The 21,167-nt window shown below is 40.7% G+C and overlaps 1 protein-coding gene and 1 pseudogene across 1 annotated transcript in view; one reads left to right on the forward strand and one right to left on the reverse strand.

The window, feature by feature from the left end:
• Nucleotides 1-18,811, forward strand: part of Slc27a6 (solute carrier family 27 member 6) — a 53,712-nt gene extending 34,901 nt beyond the window's left edge. The window contains exons 5-10 of the mRNA XM_021214954.2: nt 1,108-1,302; nt 8,214-8,304; nt 10,973-11,171; nt 13,650-13,747; nt 14,707-14,837; nt 18,125-18,811. Coding sequence (XP_021070613.1) covers nt 1,108-1,302; nt 8,214-8,304; nt 10,973-11,171; nt 13,650-13,747; nt 14,707-14,837; nt 18,125-18,301 — 891 coding nt within the window. The 3' untranslated portion in view covers nt 18,302-18,811. The remainder of the gene's footprint in view (nt 1-1,107; nt 1,303-8,213; nt 8,305-10,972; nt 11,172-13,649; nt 13,748-14,706; nt 14,838-18,124) is intronic.
• A 1,795-nt stretch (nt 18,812-20,606) lies between these two features.
• Nucleotides 20,607-20,718, reverse strand: LOC115065536 (annotated as a pseudogene).
• Between the last annotated feature and the right edge of the window lie 449 nt (nt 20,719-21,167).

The following is a 21,167-nucleotide window of genomic DNA, read 5'->3' on the forward strand; positions in this document are numbered from 1 at the left end:
TTTTTTTTTTTTTTTTTGATTTTTCGAGACAGGGTTTCTCTGTGTAGCCTGGCTGACCGGGCTAGCCTCGAACTTAGAAATTCGCTTGCCTCTGCCTCCCAAGTGCTGGGATTAAAGGCATGTGCCACCATGCCTAGCTTAAATTTTTAGATTTCTTTCTTTCTTTCTTTCTTTCTTTCTTTCTTTCTTTCTTTCTTTCTTTCTTCCTTTCTTTCTTTCTTTTTATCAGCTCACCCTTTTCTGGTCACATCTTTTATGTGTTCCCTAAATAGCTTCATGTTCATTTCTGTTTATCCTTGAGCATTTAAAGACTAAAATGTTTCATTTTAAACCATTTTGGTAGTGCTTAGAGAAACAGACTCTGATCAACTGATCATATTAAATTGTCTGCATCAAGGCCATTGATCTCTCTACTTTATCATTATTATTGCTTATTTAACATTGCTTTTACACTTTACCCACAAGTGGTTCTGAGCAAATTATCAATTTACCATGATTACAATGATAATCCAGTCTTACTTGAACTTAAATGTACATTATTCACATGAATTGACATTATGTTTCTTGAACATAGAACAAAATCCATTTCTTTTTTAACTCAAAATACAAATGAAAGTTGAGAAGGTTGTGCATTCTAAATATGAATTATGTTGAGTTATCTCATTTTCCATCAAATTGTCTCTAAGAACTTATTTTTTACTGTTACTTCCTCTGTTGGGAATTGAAGGTTACTTGGCGGCAAAATTATATAAGTAATACATGAAAATAAACATTTCATAATCTTTTGAAAGTTTTGTTCACCCTAAAATACCATTTTTCCCTTCCTAGAATGTCTACCCCCATCAAAGGGGTCTTTGCCATTTGTAATTTGGAAAGAACGTTTTCCTGCCAGATATAGAAGAGAACCAGATCTACCCCTCCTACCCAGCATTAGTTGCTGGACATGACTCTCAACAGGACTCTGAGGTTCCCTTGTGCTCGCCTCTCTCTTCTGCTACTGTACATGCCCCATTCAACTTTAGGACAGTTCAGTTGCCATATAAATAACAGCAAAGGAGAGAGTAGGGAACTAGAATGACTCATAAGCGAAACCCTTTCTCCTAACAGAGAGAAGGGGAAAAGGACCACCGGGTGCGTTTGGCAGTTGGAAACGGTTTGAGCAGTGATGTGTGGAGACAATTTTTAGACAGATTTGGAAATATTAAAATGTGTGAACTGTACGGAGCTACCGAAGGAAACATAGTCTTCATGAACCATACTGGGAAGATTGGATCCGTCGGGAGAGCAAACTTCTTCTACCGTGTAAGTATAGCAGTTTCTCTATAGATAGTGTGTTGAGGTCCACACTCTTGTCTAGAACTTATACTTCTATGTAGTGAAAAGTCAGATAATGCTTTAGAAGTTGGGAACATTGGGAAAGGCAATGGTGGCTGTGGGTGATCGGTGATGCTGTGGGTTCTGCAAACCCCAGCCCTCTGCCACACGCTCCTTCTAATTCATGGAGTTGACTGCCGCCGGGTGGGGATGACGGACTGCAGGGTGGGGATGACTGACTGCAGGATGGGGATGACTGCAGCGTGGAGATGACTTTGTTTTACTTTTGTTCGGTTTCCAAGTTTAGTGTTTAATAGTAAGGCCTAAGTCCTGAACGAGTCTCTCCATTCCTCTAGAGTATCTATCTCCCCTCCACTGCTCCTTTTCTTCTTATCCTTTATACCGCCTAAGTTATAAGTTATAGTGCACAGCAGTAATATTAAGAAGAGTTGGTTCTTTAAGAATGAGAGAACCAAAGCAAGGTCTAGAGAGCTGGGTCAGTGGTAGGATGTGCTCCAACTGGTCTGGAGAACCCTAGCTCTATGTCCTGCAGTAGCTCAGCTACCTAACTCCAGCTCCGTGGGATCTGATGCCCTCTGCTGGCCCCTTACTTACCTGCACACCCAGGACATTCATTCACAAGTCCATAAAGAAAGATAATATACATACATGAGGAAAATACACTTAAAGATAATTTTTAAAATTTTAGTGATGTAGGGTATTTAAGTAAAACAATAAACTGCTTAAATTAAGTGACATATGTGGAACCTATATCTATTAAATGTATAGCACCCATTCATTTCTTTTTTTTTATTGCATAATAGTTTTATTATGATATAATCTTAAAATATTAAAAACAATCATTTTTAAAATGTAAGCTTTTTTTAACAAATTTCAAATTTGTAATTGAATTTGTAAAATTATTTATGACTCCAAACTTTACTGATTATTGTGCGTTTATAGTGTGTAGCTTTTGGTACCCTGTTTTTTTTTTTTTTTTTTTTTTTTATTATTATTCATTTCAAGTACCTGGGAAACCTTAACAGACATTGCCATAAGGCTTAGGAAATTAAAAAACAAATGCATTCCAGTGAAGACCCATATGTGACTCCGAGTCATTGCAGAGACTTCCAACAAGAGCATGCTGAGATGCCCTGTGTTTACACTGCTGGCCTATATTCACCATAGCTTCCTCCTGGAAGACTGCTGTTATGTCAGTGATATACAAAATCAAAATTGTCTCTGCCCCCCCCCTTCTTTTTGAAAGATACTGATTTTCAATTCACTTAAGTTTACTTGTTTATTGCTTGAAAAAATTTTTTAAAGTTGTACCTAACACCATACAAATTCTAGTTTCTCTCTCTCTCTTTTCATCATTCCAGCTACCTGCTGTCTGGTTATAGTACAAATAATTTTAAAAATTCAATGGTCCTTCTATAATTAAACAAAAGGATTATAAGTGTGCCTCTTAAAACTTGAAAGCTTGCTGCTTCAAGAGGAGTCAAGTTCCAACTAGAGAGATATAACGTTATGAGCTAAGGAGAAAGTGTGGGCTTCCTGTTACCCCAATGTGGTTACAATCCCTGCCACTTATGGCATAAAGAGATGACACCCCACTAACGTGACTGATGGAATAAGAGAGAAATCAGGAAGCAATATTCAAAACAAACTCAAATCAAAGTTAGGAGTAGCCATTATTATTGGTACGGTAATTTCACCTGGGAAAATAATTTGGAAAGGTTAAACATAAAACTATTAAGGGCAGAAGCCTTGAAAAAAAGGAAACTATATTCAGAAGGCAAAGAGTGAGATTACATAAAAATACTAATTCCTTAAAAATGGCCAAGCCATGCTTTTAAAATAATTTTTTCCATTGACTCAGAAAAATATCACAGTGGGATCCTTTTTAAAAATTAAGAGCTCAAATGAGAGGAGGTTTCAAGGAAAACATAGTCCAGCGAAGGAATCAGAAACTAAACATGTTCAGCTCAAAGAGGGAAAAAAATGAAGAAAAAAATGAACCTTTTATAGAACCTATTTCTATTATAGAAGTGAATCACACATCAAAAGTTCAAAAAACAGAACAGACTGTAAACATCATTAGGGAGAAATTTACTAGGATTAAGGATTTGTACATAGTTCCAACATGTGCTTAACTGTTCTTGCAGAAAAGAACTGATCACAGGGGAAAAATGAGTCCTTAAACTATAATAAAATGCTCATAGAGATTTGAGTCTTTAACCAAAGGGCATACTATATTCCAGAGAATAAAAGTATGATGAAGACGAAGAAACAGGAAAGAATATACTAGTGACATGAATGAAAAAAAAAAAAACATAAAGAACCAGGTCATGCTAAGGCGGGGGGGGCAGGAATGTACAAAACATAGCTTGGTTGACAAAGGAGCACAGAACAGGCATCTGTCAATGCAAACATAATGTCGGAGGTCAGACAAAGAAACAGAAATATCTTCATCCTTCATTCAAGGATTTTAGTAATGGTTACATTGCTCTGCCAGTATAAGAACAACAAAGGATTGTTCTAAAAGTTTTACAAATAGACAAGAAGCTACATCTGTATTGTAAGAATGCTGTACTTCCCTGAAAAAAATGCATTGACATCTGTTCAATCTGAAGATCAAATAAAACTTAGAAGAAGTAACCTTCAATATAAAAAGTTAGATGGTCAGCATTAAATCCATTTAAATATAGGAAATTAAACAGACCCACTTTAGGCCTCTAAGTGGAATGGAAACAAAACCTAAAAATGCAAAATATGTGTATTACTAACATACATAGGACATAGCAGAGAGGAAGTATAGGTGGTATTTCTTCCATAGCGGTAAATCCAAGGACATAATATAAAGATAAAATATGAGAGTGTCAAAAAGCCTATTTCCTATTTTTTTTTTACTAGCTGTTTAATCATCTTAAGTGTAAGTTTCTCCTTGCCAAGAGCAAAGTTCACAAAATACATTGTTCGAGCACATTCATAAGACCACCTACACTTCTGACATCACATGCACTTCAGGAGCCTCCAAGACTACCCTTAAGGTTGACACTCGACAAGGACTCAGCTCACTGGAGGCTGTTACACTCAAGGTTGCAGCTAAAGAACAGGCTAAATGCAGCCGAGGGGACAGCTCCCAGGCAGAATCCAGGAGAGTACCAAGGGCAAGGCCATGTGTCTTCGCTAGAATCAGAACAGCTCTGATGCCCACAAGACTGACCTGTTCAGAGTGCCGATGATGTAGCTCAGCTACACCACTGTGGGTGTGGCTTAGAGATCCCATTTTAAAATCCGATTGTTGTTATATAGTTGGCCTGAGTGTCTCAGGCAAATGAGTGCATTCCTAAATAGAACAGCATAGCAAGGTCTTAAGACACTGAGGGTGAAGGCCAGGCATCACTTTCAAGGCAAAATTCTCAAACACAGAGACAATTAGCCCAGCTCTAGTGTCAGCTCTGCTGCTATTGGACTCCACAACCTGAGCGAGTTGCTTTTCTTCTGGTTAAAGTTTCCTCATCTATTAATCAAGGAAGTGACTTTTGGGTTCCTTAGCAATATATTTATTTATGTATCTGAATATAGAAAGGCATGTAGATGCAGCTAGAGAGAGTGTCAAAAAGCTCAGTGGTTAAGAGCACTAGCTGCTCTCCCTGAAGACCTGGGTTCAATACCCACCACCCTTATAGTGTCTCACAAGTATCTTTAGTCCAGCCTCAAGGGATCTGATGCCACTTCTGGCCTTTGTGAGCACTGCAGGCACAGGGCACACAGACATATATGCACGTGAAACACTCCTCAAAGAAACAAACAGAAAAGAAAGGTATATAAGTAGAGAGGGGACTCCTGGAGCCATTGTACAGTCATGTAACTGGACAGAACAGTTCAGAGGAAAACACGAACCAATATTGTTGTGAACAAGACTTCATACAGCTGTGCTCTGGATATGTGCACCGAGAAACATGCATATGACTTAATTTGGATTTTAAAGTATGGTGATTGTTTTTATTTGTGATACTATAGCATAGACATCACTGCAATTTCGTGGAAACCTCTTAAAGATAGAAAGGAGGAGATGCCTCTAGTTAGACACTTATGCTTCAATCCAGACTACTTTTCAGGGATATTATAATGTATCTAACTTCACATGGAGTTAAAATTACCTTTGCCATCAAGTCCTATTTATCTGACAACAGTCTTACTGACAGTAATTCATCATGAAGTGACTTTCACCGGTGTACACTGTTGCCAAATTAACTGAAAATAAATGTCACCAAAGCAGATATCTGAAGTTGCTGGGAAAGTGTTTCAAAGTATAAAGTAAGAGAGAAAAGGATCTCTTTCTTCCCGTTGGAACAAGATGATAAAGGTTGGACTGAATCTTTCTACCAGTCATTAGGCAAGTATAGCAGTATTGTGTTATCAAAACAATAAATACCAGCATGATATAAACATGTGTTTTAATATGGATCCTTTATGTACTGAGGACTAGTATGTTCTTTGCACCTGCTTTGTTGGCCCTTTGTCTTCAAGTGGGATGACATGAGTCACTTCCTCCTATAACACTATGGTGCTTAAAGAGAACCCTTAAGGTCTTAGCACTTTGGCTTGGACTAAGTGTACACTTGACGTTATATGATGTCATTTAAATGGAGTTAAAATGATGAATTGTGAAAGGGCGAGAGAGCTCATTGGTTAAAGTCCTCTTGGATGTCCACATGGCCGAGGGAGAGAATCAACTCCCAAAAGTTGTTCTCTGACCGAACATGCACACATGCACACTCGCACGCACACATACTCACAAACACATACACATGATGGCATACATGTGCCCATATACACATACACAAACATGCACATATGGTCACAGTAAATAACTAAATATAATTAAACATTAAAAAAAACTTGGGATGTTGAATTGTAGTTCTGAGTACATGCTGTTTTTACTGAGACTAAAACATCAGCTATGGTTTCTGGCTATACTTTAATGTTAATATAAATTTACCTTAGTGATTCTATTTTCTTTAACTTACTTGTTCTCCTTGGGCATTTTTCAAAATTCTTATTGTGTCCTTGTTTTTTATCTTTGCCCCCTCTTCTCCTTCCTCATTTACTGGCCCATGTCATTTTATCTCGCTTCAATTCATCTCTTCCAGGTTAAATCTGTTTTCTAATTCCATTTAATAAGGCTACAGGTATAAATAGCCAAAAGAAACCCTCACCTTTCTTATAGATAAAATAGGGGGTTGGACTGGCCAATTTTTAGTTCATTCTCAGATGAGACCTGATGGAATGATGTACCCGGTTTACACAGCATCAGCATGATACTGTGATGTGGCCACCTCAGCACAAGGCAGCTGGGACATGGGGATGGACATTGTCTTAGTCAGGGTTTCTATTCCTGCACAAACATCATGACCAAGAAGCAAGTTGGGGAGGAAAGGGTTTATTCAGCTTACATTTTCCACAGTGCTGTTCATCACCAAAGGAAGTTAGGATTAGAACTCAAACAGGTCAGCAAGCAGGAGCTGATGCAGAGGCCATGGAGGGGTGTTAGTTACTGGCTTGCTTTCCCTGGCTTGCTCAGCCTGCTCTCTTATAAAACCCAAGACTACACAGCCTTGGAATGGTACCACCCACAAGGGGACCTCCCCCTTGATCACTAATTGAGAAAATGCCTTACAGCTGGATCTCATGGAGGCATTTCCTCACCTGAAGCTCCTTTCTTTGTGAGAACTCCAGCTTGTGTCAAGTTGACACACAAAACCAGCCACTGCAGACATCTAGCTGGGATCCTCTGAAGATGAAGAGGAGTGGACATTCAGCTAACCTGGCTCCTGAACTGAGAAGGAGATTCTGTCCAAATCATCTTCTCATGCCACAGTGGTAGAAAGACTACTATATGGTAGTTTAAAGGAGTTAACTTGACAGGCCTAGGCTAAACAGTTGCCAAGGTTACTCTAGTTTTTAGGCAGTTAGTTGGTCATGTTTCTGGAGGCCTTGAGGAAAATGTAACAAAAATCCTGTTGTTCAGACCTCGAATCTTAGAGGTATCTGACCTCTAGAGCCTTTCTCCTGAGAGGCTCTGCCACAGCCTAACATATACAGAGGCAGATGCTCGCAGCCAACCATTGAACTGATCACAGGGTCCCCAATGGAGGAATTAGAGGAAGTACTGAAGGAGCTGAAGGGGTTTGCAACCCATAGAAAGAACAACAGTATCAACCAACCAGAGCTCCCAGGGTCTAAACCATCAACCAAAGAGTCCACATGGAGGGACCCCATGGCTCCAGCCACACATGTAGCAGAGGATGACCTTGTTGGGCATCAATGGTAGAAGAGTCCCTTGGTCCTGTGAAGGCTCAATGCCCCAGTGTAGGGGAATGAAGGGTGGGGAGGTGAGAGTGGGTGGGTGGATAGGGGCACACCCTCATAGAAGCAGGAGGAGGGGGATGGGATAGGGAGTTTCTGGGGGGAGGGGAATCAAGAAAGGGGATAACATTTGAAATGCAAATAAAATACCGAATAAAAAATAGGAAAAAATAAAACTTCCCTCTAGAGAAAATGTTTTCAAAGACTGTGAAATGGGTCCTTCTGCCCATGGTTAGAATAATGAATAAATCAGGGCCAAGTACCTTCTGCAGCTTGCTCTCACTCCTTTGAGGGTTAAACCTCTCAGTGTTCAGGTGAAGCAAAGCTAAAGGAAAGGAAAATGAATGCGTGTTAGAGAGCCCTGCTTACTAGTGCCTCCCACTTCCAATTTCAAATCTTTCTTTAATTATTTTGTCAGTAAAAAGATTCCCCTTTTAAATTGAACATAGATTCCATTCACAGATCCCGCTCTTGCACAAATAGTCAAATGCTCAATTTTATTCTTCATCTTGGGTTTGCAGCTTTTTTTCTCCTTTGAGTTGATCAAGTATGACTTTCAGAAAGATGAACCACTGAGGAACGGACAAGGCTGGTGCTCCTGTGTGAGAAAAGGTAAGATGGGTTACGATGTCGCTGTCTTAAGCAAAGAACCTGAATCCACACATGTTGAGTTCAGGAACGAAAGACTGACTATTCAGAACATAATTTACCTTGAATTGTAGTGCAAGAGGACTGGCTTAACTGATGGATGTTGAGCCCCAATTAGGTTGTAAAAGAGTTAAGCGACATCTCTTCTGGCAGTGCACTTAGAAATAAATAGATACTAGATGTAAATGTAACCTAAATTCCAAAATGAGGCAATACCTCATACTGCCTCACGCTACACCAGACATGACTTCCTAGATCTTTGCTTCAACATGATAATACAAGTTGTAAGCCTGCTTTGCTTTTATTCTTGTTATGTTTGTCTTACTGCTATTGGAGAGATTATAAAAGAAAGTATTAACAATCTTTCCGAATAGCCAACGTTGCTCAATAGCCGGGAAGATGACGCAGAGGTATTGCTCTTGCAGAGGACCAGAGTTCACTTCCCAGTACCCATGTCACATCTGCTCACAACTGCTCACAACTGCTCACAACTGCTCATAACTGCCTCTAACTCCAGCTCCAGATTTGAGCCTTGGGTCTGCGAGGGCACCTGCACTCAACTGCACTGGTGTGTACACACACACACACACATACACACACACTCACACTAAAACTAATAAGATTAACATTTTCAAATGTTTCTTAATTCAACTCCACAGACACTGTCCAAGATTAAAAAAAAAAAAAAAAAAACACCCTTGGGCAGCATTCCATATCCATCCCCTTCTTATCTGATATCGTCTNCAGAGAAACCCCTGTCAAAAAAAAAAAAAAAAAAAAAAAAAAAAAAGGTGAGGGCTGGAGAGATGGCTCAGAGGTTAAGAGCATTGGTTGCTCTTTCAGAAGATCTGGGTTCAATTCTTAACACCCACATGGCAGCTCACAACTGTCTGTAACTCCAGCTCCAGGAGAGTCAATATATATGCATACATGTAGACAAAACATAATTGCACATGACATAAAAATGAATAATGAATCATTTAATAAAATTAGGAAAAAGTAAACCTTTGGGGGATTTGGAGAACTTGAGGTTCTTAGCATGTTGTTTAGAACCCTCGTAAGCACTGAAACTGGAACTTAAATCCTGGGAGGGTGCTCATGTAATTTCAGCAATTCTAAAAATGCTGACTGAGCCTACTTTAGAGTCCTCGTGATGAGCTCTTGCACTTTGTTTTGTGTTATGGCATTGTCCCTTCATTATGTCAACTATGCCTCATCAGGAAAGACACAAACACCCCGTGACCTATAAAGCATTTACAATAATTTGCCAGAAGAAAAGCTAGTACCTATACCCTGAGAAGTAGAAACAAACAGTATAATTTGTGAGGAAGGGAAGAGTCTTTCAAAATCCTGCACTATTAAAGGCAGCCTGGCAAGCTTCACAGAGTATGGGAGGCTTTGAGGGCATGTGGATCTCGTTCTGAAATGTGTACTCCAACCTCAGTGTGACATTGGGCAGATTACTTGGCCTGCCTCCCTTTCTGCATTGGTAAGATGGAACTGTCACCGAGACCTTTCTTAGAGGTTTTTGCTGAGAAGGAGAGGGGTGCATGTGCAGGATTCTAAGGACAGGGACGCTACGGCGACGTGTGCAGTGTAACTGGGCTGAGGATGCCGGAGGTGGTGGGGCCAGTGAGGACGGAAATGACAAGAAAGAGAAGCAGTGAGGCTCTGCAGAAGCAGAGAGGGTGTCCTTATCCAGAGGGAAGTAAGGGGACAGAAGGGACCATCCAATGGCTGAGGAGCAGCCCTTGCTAAGAGCCCTGTGACTACTTCATCCATCGCTGCAGCAAATCCAGAAGGAGATAAACATGGACCTTTATGGCCGCAGCTGTGATCTCTGCTTTTATTTTCCTTAAGTGAAACCTTGCCTTGCAGATGGCCAAGTCCAACCTCCACTAAATAGACTTGACTGGAATAATGATTTCAGATAAATGTCTAAGCGTGGGTGTCATGACATGAATAAGTGTCTTGAGGTGCGAGCCCTTTCTAATGCCCTCCCCTCCCCTGTCAAAGATTTACAGAATGAGTCATTAAACTGGATCAGCCTACTTCATGGACTCTTTGCTTCAAAGGTTTCATGTTGAGTGCTGTATCTATTTCTTCTGATTTAGACTACTGACTTCACCCTTCTGGACATTGCTTCTTCTCTTAATAAAATTAGAATTGTAGTGCCAGTTTCAAACAAATGCTCATCAAAATAAGTACAATTATAATGGCAGAGCAGGTGTGGAAGCTAATATGTAGTGCCATTACCAGCTTATTAAAATTATTGTGTTATTTGCTCTCAATAATACCCGAATTAGAATTTGCGCAATTCCAAGAGACATTACCCTTCATCGGTCAACCCAGAGTAAAAGAGAATTTAAATTCACATTTCCTTCTCATGAAATTCTTTTGCCTTTTGTTTTTACAAAGTTGTGAAAAGATATGCTATATGCAGGCACCAAAAAGAAATGCCATTGAGTAGAATGGAAACAAATATAAAAGAAAATGAGAAGTTACAATGGCTGGGTTTCTTGGCTCTAACTTAGGTGTGTGTGTGTGTGTGTGTGTGTGTGTGTGTGTGTGTGTGTGTGTAGTGTCTGTACTAATTACTCTTGTGATCCTAAAATGGCCTTTTCTCTCACAGGAGAACCTGGTCTCCTCATTTCTCGTGTGAATAAGAAGAATCCCTTCTTTGGCTATGCTGGCTCATACACGCACACGAAAAGCAAACTGCTCTTTGATGTGTTTAAGAAGGGAGACGTGTACTTCAATACAGGAGACCTAATGTTCCAAGATCATGAGAACTTCATTTATTTTTGGGACCGTATTGGAGACACTTTCAGGTATGAATGGCACCACAGGTTGCCCAGCCGGCCCTGTGCCTATGAATCCCTCTTCTGTGGAAAGCGGGAGGATACTCAGGGTCCAGCTCCAAGATGATTTCCCGCACAGAGATAGGCTCACCATCTGTTTCTAGAAGTACTACAAGTTTAGTTCTGATATCAAACTCCATAGTTCTTTAAAAAAATTGACTAGTCTATACCCAATCAGTAACTTTACTTTTAGGTTCAAAAGTAGGAAGAGTATGTGAAGCTAGAACTAGGTATATACAGAGGAGCCATAGGGTCTACAGTCATTTCTTTGGGTATTTGAAATATTTTTTTATTTTTTTTGTCGTTATTGTTCTTTCTTTTTCCCCATTGATTGATTGATTGATTGAATTTGCAGCAAGATCACACACCCCAGTCCCACCTTTACACAGCCTACCCCCATAAGCTCCCCTCCCATTCTCCTCTGAGAAGGCTGAGCACCAACCACCCCACCCTGGCATCTCAAGTCACTGCAGGACTAGGCATGTCCTTTCCCGCTGAGGCCAGACAACACAGCCCAGTTAGGGGACCAGGATCCACAGGCAGGGAACAGAGTCATGGTAAAACCGTGCTTTAGTTGTTGGGGGATCCACACAAAGACCAAGTTGCATATCTGCTACATATGTGTGGGTGGGGGAGTTGGTCCAGCCCTTGTATGTTCTCTGGTTGCTATTTCAGTCACTGTGAGCCCCCAAGGGTCCAGGTTAGTTGACTTCCTGTGAATCCCTATCCCCTCTGGGTTCCTCAATCCTCTCCCCAACTCTTCCACAAAACTTCCTGAGCTCTGACTAATGTTGGTCTCCACATCCCTTTCAGTCAGTTTCTGGGTGGAGCCTCTCAGAGGACTCTCATGATAGGTTCTTGTCTGTAAGCATAACAGAGTACCATTAATAGCCTTAGGGATTGGTTCTGGCCCAAGGAATGGATCTCAAGTTGGGTCAGACAGTGGTTTGCCATTCTTTCAGTCTGCACCTTGTCCCTGAACTTCTTGTAGGCAGGACAGTTTTGGGGTTGAAGGTTTTGTGAGTGCATTGGTATCCTTATCTCTCCTCTGGGGGTCCAGGCTGGCTTCAGAGAGTGGCCATGTCATGCTCCATATTCCCCACTGCTAGGAGTCTCAGCTAGAGTCAACCTCATAGACAACCTAAAGCCTCGCCAGTCCCAGGTCCCTGGCACATCCTAGAGACTCCCCCCTCATCTCTGCCAATTTCTGGCCACTCTCCTCCGTTCTCCCTATGCCTGATCCCCTAATTACCCTTCTCATCTCCTCTGCCACCCAGTTCTCTCCCTCCATCCACTTCAAAAACAGTTTTATTTCTCCTTCTGAATGAGACGTAAGCATCACCAACCCTTGTGCCCTCCTTGTTATTAGGCTTCATTGGGTATGTAGCATGGGTATCCTGTACTTTATGGCTCACATCACTTATGAGTACATGCCATGCATGACCTTTTGTGTCCGACTTACCTCACTCAGGATGATGTTTTCCAGTCCCATAAATTTGCCTGCAAATATCATGATGTCCTTGTTTTTAATAGCTGATTAGTATTCTGTTGTGTAAATGAATCACTTTTTTTTCTCTTTCTTCCTTATCTCTTATTTCTCTATGGGGGAGGCTGGAGATGCCACACCATGCATGTGACTTTTGGGAGTTGGTTCTAACTATGTCTGTTTCAGGGGTTAAACTCTGACTCAGTGGCAGGCACCTTGGTACTCACCAACATCGCTCACCAATCCTGAGATGATTCTTGAAGTGATGAAAAAATTACTGAAACTGAGACTGCATCCTTCCAATTTTTTTTAATGTTTTATTTTCTTATTCCTCAAGCTTGTCTTATCCTATCATAAAACTTTATTTTATTTTGTTATTCAATGGCTATAAAATAGTCAGTTGCATAGAGTAAGAATTTAGCAAGGGTTTGCGTGAAAAGGCAAATAGGGAATACATAAGAAGTATGCCCAAGTTCTCATCATGTAGAATTGTCTTCATTAAAATAGCAGAAGTTGAAGCATTCATGCCTAGAAAGTAATGTGGGTTACAATGCTGATGTAATTATAGTATTTCCTTAGTTCCTACCTCCAAGGATAAAGCCTTAAACTTAATTTTTATCATTGCACACAGTAGTGATTTTGTACAGGTATATTCCTCACCATTTCGTTTCACAGTTCTCTTGAAAATATTTTTCAGTGAACAATTTATACCCATAAAACTCTTAAGTTGTTTTAACCAAACCCCAGCTGCCGAGTTCATTGAACTCTGAATGAAAAGTTTCTGCAGATGTGGCTTTTGCCTGGAAACCAGTGGGTTTGGGCCACTAAGTGCTTTACAGAGCCAAATGCCGGTCGCTAAAACTGAAAGCAGAAGTTGGCTCCTCAAATGCATGTGCTCTTAGGGATCCTTTATCATCTGGCTCTTCAAATGCATAAGCTCTTAGAGATCATCTGTCATTTAGGTGGAAAGGAGAAAACGTCGCAACCACAGAGGTCGCCGATGTGCTTGGGAGGTTGGATTTCATCCAGGAAGCAAATGTGTACGGTGTGCGAGTGCCAGGTACGTGGCGGCTGCGGTCGACTTTGAGAATTGTGGAAGAGAATGTCCGAGCATGTCCTCTTTCGGTTTTTATCACTTTCTAAATTAACATTTAAATTTTTGCATACTAAAATTAATATTTTAAAATATTTTCATCTCACCTTGACAAGCAATGCCTTTGAATAAGCTAACAACCTTCATGGACACATTAGAAAAAAAGGTATGGATGGATTTTAATGTTCTTGTGTGTTTGGAAAATAGCTGAAGCTGATCTTTCCAATTGTCTCACTTTTCCTGTTACGACATGCGCTGGCTCATTCCACTCAATAGGAACACGTTCTAATTTAAATGTTTAATAATACCGCTTGTGTCTGGTGTGTCCATTTATGCAAATGACAGTGTTTTCCTGCTAACGCTGTGGGGTGGACAGGAGGCCAGGGATTTGAGTATCTATTTAGCAGCAGAGGAAGGAGACAAGAGCTTGAAGACTGGAGAAATGGTCAGGTCCTCTGAGGTCTGCTGACCACACGATGGACAGTAAGTAATGTGGACTTAATTTTAATTAGTAAAAAGAAAATATCAATTTCTACTTTTGTTAACTTCAAATATTCCCTGTGATTTTTTTCATTAATGATTAAAATATACATTTTTGCTGGGTTATAGTTAGCTCTCCATAAGTTTTCTTTCTTAGTTTTTGTGTTGGTAGGATGAAAATTTTATATATAACTTACTGTCTTCAATCCAGCCTGTTTCGTTTCTGTAGAACAGAAAACAAAAGACAGGCTGTGGCAATCCCTACTGTCCAGTTACTTCTAGTGATTAAATCATACATAAGGGAAAGACTCATTTTATGCTTCTGCCCCATGTCACCTCTGCAAGAGAATGTAGAATGAATGTCTCTGTGACAGTCTGTGCCTGACAGGAATGATTGTGAAAACTCACCTAGTGATACACGGATGTTATTTCGACTTTCCCCCCAGGTTATGAAGGAAAAGCAGGAATGACTTCTGTTATCCTAAAACCAAACAAGTCTTTAGACTTAGAAAAAATGTATGAGCAAGTGGTGACATCTCTACCAGCTTACGCCTGCCCGTGGTTTTTAAGAATTCAGGTAATTTTACAACCTCACAATTTCTTGTCAAAGGTAGGAGCCAGAGCCAAGAGGTGGGTCAGTAGCAAAATACTCTCCTCTCCTTTAGAGAATCCATCCGTTTATTTATATGAAGTGGCTTTAAGAATTACAGTCAGAGAAACAGAGAGTTGGTGCTCTTGTGTACTCTGAAGCTGCACATGAGGGGAGCTTGATGAAAGGGCTAGGGTTTTCATCCTGACTGTGGAGTTGTCTCTTTCTCTTTACACAGGACCTTAGAACAAAGTGATGCTATCAGTGAGGGTGGTGAGTCAAAACTGTGTCTTGCACGTATCTTCTGAAGACAGTGGAGCTATTTGCCTAAAAGTGGGTTTCACCAGGTCAACACCAAAGTGTTTGCAGACAGACATCCTATGTATCATTTACCTACATTAACACAGGCACATCTGACATATCAGGATAGCACAAAGTTTACTATCAATTTGCCCATATCACCTATGTACTTAATGTTATCTCCATTTCTTTCCTATGTAATCATCTTTTCTATAGCTTCTGGATAGCCTCATTTTCTTTAATTGTTAGCATATTTATATAGCACTCTTGTGTGCTCTCTTTCTCTCTCTCTCTCTCTCTCTCTCTCTCTCTCTCTCTGTATATATATATATATATATATATATATATATGTGTGTGTGTGTGTGTGTGTGTGTGTATGCGTGTGTGTGTGTTACTAAATACATAAATAAAAATATGTGATTGCATATAATATATTCCTAAATATATAATTATAACCTGCTCAGTTAATATAATATTATCTATATGCATATTATTTCAGGGCTGACCAATTTGGTGTTGATTAACCAATTAGTGGACTCCTTGGGAAAGCCCAATTTATCTCATCATCAGCATTCCTTAGTTGCCTATAGATTTTAGTCTAGGGTTGGGACCCTATGAGATTTCCTCCTTCTGTGTTAGAATATCATTCCTGTTCAGGTCTTGTTTAGGCAACCATGTTGTTGAGAATTCTTAAGTATAACTTCCCTGACATTTCTAGAAGATCTAATCTCATAACAGACAGACATCCTATTCCTCTGGTTTGTATAATCTTTTATTGATTGATGTTGGCCTGCGGTAGAGAGAGAAGCTCACCGAGATGCTAAACCTTCATTTCCAGGGGTTCTGCCTCTTGGAAAAGACTGACACCCAGCTAGCTCATTCCCATTTCTTTATTAAATCGTCGTACAAGGTTAATTTGGGCTGGGAAAGGTTCCAGCTACCAAAGTTATCTTGCCCTTGCTTCCCATGAGGACAGATGACCCATACAAATCTTAGTCCCTTCTGACAATGGCTATCCACAGTCACAGGTAAGAACTCCAGGTTTGCCAGAGTGTCTTAGGGCCAAGGTTTGTACAGCTGTACCTCTCACAGAGCACCAAGTGAAGATTCTCTAGAGAGACATCTCTTCAGCCTTCAAACAGTCTCAGAACCATTTCTCAGCCTCTACTGATGGATCCAAACATGGCAGAAGCTTTGCTCAAACATTTCACTTAAAGCCAGACATAAAGGCTTTACGAAACATATCACTACAACCTTTCTTCCTCCTCTTTTGCAAATGTTCCCTGAGCTTTAGGAGTCGTGTTGTAGATGGGTCAGGTGAAGCTGGGTACCACATGATCACTGCTTCGACATTATGATCAATTGTAGCTGTGATGGTCTTCATCACTTGCAGAAGATGGCTTTTCGTTGAGGGGTAATAGCTACACATATCTGTGGGTATAACTAAATATTTAGAATGCAGTTAGGAATTATACTGGTTTAATAAGGTGGCAATTGATATATACATATACATATTCATGACCTCATTAGCTCTGGGTAGTCGGATACACTTCTAGTACAAGGCATAGCTTTCCTCTTTTTGAGAAGTTCTTAAATCCAATTATCGAGCCTTTGGTTTCCACTGAAATGTGAGTGTCCTTATTGCACTGTTACGGTGACTGTGCCATGCTGCTGCTTGTTGTAGTTCATGGGCACCTTACCAGTTGCTGCCCAAGAACCCCAAGAGTCTTAAAACCCTGTAGGCTGTTACTGTTGCCGTTGGTTACCTTTCAGAGGTTGTAGCTAGGTCCTTACTCCTTCAGAGATCATAGATTGTAGACACAGAAGCCTCCTTCCTGAGGATTCCTTTTATGGTACCAGAAGGTGTTATGCAAGTTTCCAAGGGAGGGAAGGAGCCAATAGTTACACCGCACCCATCCTGCCTTGTCCTTTTGTAGCCAAGCCTACCCTCCCCATCCTTTCTTTTCTTATCCCATGAGAAACATATCGTCGTGGACTAGAACACAGATTTAAAAGATAATATTTTAAACCTTTAATCCCAGTATAACGTACAATTCACTCTCAAAAGCAGAATATTTTGTCATTGGACTATTCTAAAAGACTGGGTCAGCAATATACACATTTAGGAATTACTTTAATATCATTAATTTTCCAAACAAAGCATTGGCCATTGCAGCTAATGATTATTATTCATTTGGTACAAATAAAGAAAAGCCTAACATTCTCAGATCTCAAAATATTTATGTAGCAGGACTTATAATACACACCTTTAGTCCTAGTATTCAAGGGACAGAGGCAGGTACAGGTGGGTCTCTTTGAGTTTGAGGCCAGCCTGGTCTACATAGTGAGTTCAAAGCTAGGCAGGTTACACAGTCATAATACTATACCTCAAAAAAGTTTAGAACAAATGAATTACAGTAATAAATAATCTTGAAAATGCAGAACTAAAACTCCTGAGCACTTAAATAAAGAAACTGCTCTGTGAAAAATTTAAGACACATTTCTTTCAAGGTAGCTTTGCTCATCACAAAAATTTTTAAATGTGATAATACTCAATGTTGCTGAAATTAATCCATCCCTGCCCTTTTGTTCTGCTCTAGAGACACCAATTACCAGAACCTCCTGAGAAAACTTGTATCATAAATTTTGTCTTTTGTAACTTTAACTCTTATTACAGTGTAATATATTCATACTATCATTTTGGTATTGCCATGAGATAGGATATGTATTTCAAACAAGCTTAATTTGTTGGTCACAATAATAATTATTATTCATGCAACAAGTTAACATTTCAATAAGGTTTACAGACAAATAAATGGTTTTTATTTCTAATGTCAAACTAATACAAAATATTTAAAAATTAGATATAAAGTAGAATAAGGAGACATGGCCCATTTTTTAAAACATTTTGCTCATACATAGTAGCTGCTATGAATACTAATAACTTGCTCCGGTCATCTGTGATTATTTTCTAGGACAAAATGGAAACTACAGAGACATTCAAGCTAAAGAAGCTACAGCTGGTGGAAGAAGGATTTGATCCACTGAAGATTTCCGACCCGCTTTACTTTATGGATAACTTGAAAAAATCTTATGTCCCATTGACCGAAGAGATTTATAATCAGATAATGTCAGAGGAACTTAAACTTTAAGACTGGATTTATGGGACTTTGATGGCTTCCTGGGAAAGATGAAGGAAGATTCGTGAGCTTCTTTGTGGACAATCAGGGAGGAGTTCCTTTCATAAATCAATCATAAATTGAAAAAAAATTATACATGAAGAATGCTTCGTAGACCCAAGCTTTCAAGGCCCCCACTCCGCAGCACAGTGAGCCATGCCATAGGTGCTGTCTCCCTCATGGTTAAGAATGGCTGGAGGATGCCTGCTTACAGCTGCTGCCCAGGGTCACCAGAAAGCAGCACGAGCCCAGAGGTAGACAAAGGACAGTGATTTCTGAATGCATTTGGAAAGTAAAATCAAACAGGCCATGGCATTACCACCTGTCTCTGGGACTGTCGGAAATGTGAGGATTTACTCTAAAGCAGAGATGGGGAAGCAACATTCAACAGAGGCTGCATTTCCTTCGCAAGCAAGCAGAAGTTCCTTGTGTTAAATAAGGCTTAAATTTGCTTTGACTGACATAAACTTTAGCTGTGTTTTTTTTTTTATTAATTTTAAGGTTCAGTAAGTAACTAAATACTTGCCTTAATATTGAATTAAGTAGTTAACCGTTTAATCATTCAAAATACTTTCTATAATGTAAAGATTCTAGTTTTCAGTGAATACTAAAATTTTTACTGAGTTTATTTTTATGTGATTTGTCTTGTAACTCAATATAAGCATCTTTATTAATATGTGGTTTGAGTGTCTTGAATTTTTACTGTTTATTTTATGTGTGTGGCTGTTTTGCCTGCGTGTATGTCTGTATACCATGTTTGTGCCTGCTGCCTACAGAGCCCAGAAAAGGACATCAGGTTCCTCAGAACAGGAGTTATGCAGTTGTGAGCTGCCAGAAGTGGGTGCTGGGAATCGAACCGCAGGTCCTCTGGAAGAGCAGCCAGTGCTTTTATCCACTGAGCCATCTCTCCAGCCCAGCAATCTTTGTTGTGCTGTTTTTAAGTAAACTCCAATCAAAGGAACCTGACTGAAAATACATGTTCTAATATTTCCTTCCTCCCAAAAAAATACATTAAAGGGACAAACAAGTATCAAACTATAAAAGGCCAGAGCAGGGAGACGAGTGCTCCCACATCCTTAGAATTGTTGGGGAGCTGTAGAAACGGAAGAAGATGGTTAGTAATAAATTCCTCAGAGCCACGGGAAATTCAACTGCTGGACTGGAGCCGGGCTCTGGAGTTACCTTCACGATCAAAGACAGAAAGGGCTGCCAGTCTGAACAGGAACGCAAGGAGTTACCTGCAGCGTAGGGCACAAGGACAGTGCAGAGACCGGTGTGCTGGAAGCTGGGGCATCGGGACCCTACCCTGCAGCCCAGGTGAGGTGCAGGACCGGTTCTCCAGTGTGTTGCCTCAGGTGAGGGACACGGTCAGTTCTCTCACTCTCATGATCCCAGAGCCAGCCCTCCTACCTGCCTTAGATGGCGAAGGACAAAGGAGGGGAGGAGGGCATCTCTCCCTTGTCCTTGCCACTGCCCAGCAGACAAGAGGTAGGACTATCTCTCCTGTACTCAAGCCGTAGAGCCGGCACACCTGCAATCCCCTCATTTCTAAGGCCAGCTCTACTGTGCTGCCCAAGCAAGTTGCAGGGCCTGCTCTCCCCCATCATAGATGGTAAGGAGGGAGGGGGAGAAGGGTATCTCTTTCTTGCCCATGCCACCACATGGGACACGAGTGGTACTGCCATTTCTTACACACTCATATCATCGGGGCTGACTCACCTACAACTCCCTCAGTGTATGGGTCTACACTCCCCTAACCATAACCCTAACCCAAACCCTGAGGACTGCAGCTAACTAGGGGTGGGGTCAGCTCTCCTGCTCTAGAATTCCCAGGGCCAGATTTCCCATGATGCCCTGATGAGGAGTGGGGCCAGTTCTGCACAACCTTCAGACATTAACACGTCCCTAGGAGGCAACCTAGACCAGGGTTTTCCACCTGGCTCTTGGTGCTGCTGTGGGGCCAGGGACTAGATGTGGCCCCAGTGGCAGCACAGGTCAGAACCCCACTATGGTCCCAGGTGGCATCACTAGTTACCCGCATCAGGCTGTTCCTCGCCACAGTTCTGCCTCTCTTCATTCATTGTACCCACAACCTTCTGTTTCTCCACCACTTACTCACTCTTCATCGTGGTGCTTGGGGTCTCTGAATGGGGTCATATGATATGGCACCAAGCAGGGGTCATCTCTGGCATGGTTTGGCGCCCCCCTGCCCCCCAAGGCCTGCAAGGTGCTGGACTGACGGTCATCTTGGTGGACCGTTTTCAGGGATTGTTAGGCTACTACTAATCATTCAGATGTTCACAGTTCAGAACGCTGAGCACTCTCCTCTCTGCCACCTACTGGCGAACATGTGGCACAGCAGCCTCACCTGCAACACGTCTAGGAGCAGGGAGGATTGACTGGTTTTTTTTAAAAGTTCCAGGCACTCTGAAGAAAATAAACAGGACCATCTTTATAGTATATGAATGAATAATTGCATTAAAACTAATCACAGCTATGCTGCGCAAACACAAACTTTCCAAAAGGTGTTTCAGAAGACTTCCGATGTGAATGTAATTGCAAGTCTGAATATAGTTATAGGGAGATGGATAGATGTTTATGAGAGAGGGCAGAGGTGGAGGAGGAGGGCAATCTACTTTAGTATCTAGTGGTTTCAAATCACTAAAATTTGATAACTAGAGGACTAGTTACCAAATTACTGGGTTTAGGACAACAAGAAAATATCTCAATAAATTAAGTACATTGTCCACATGAAATAATAATAATAGTATGTCTGATTTATCAAAACTAGAAGCACAAATGAAGATGAAAAATACTATGCTTTAAACACTCTAGGCCA

This window comes from Mus pahari, chromosome 15, assembly GCF_900095145.1.
Source record: "Mus pahari chromosome 15, PAHARI_EIJ_v1.1, whole genome shotgun sequence".
NCBI lineage: Eukaryota > Metazoa > Chordata > Mammalia > Rodentia > Muridae > Mus > Mus pahari.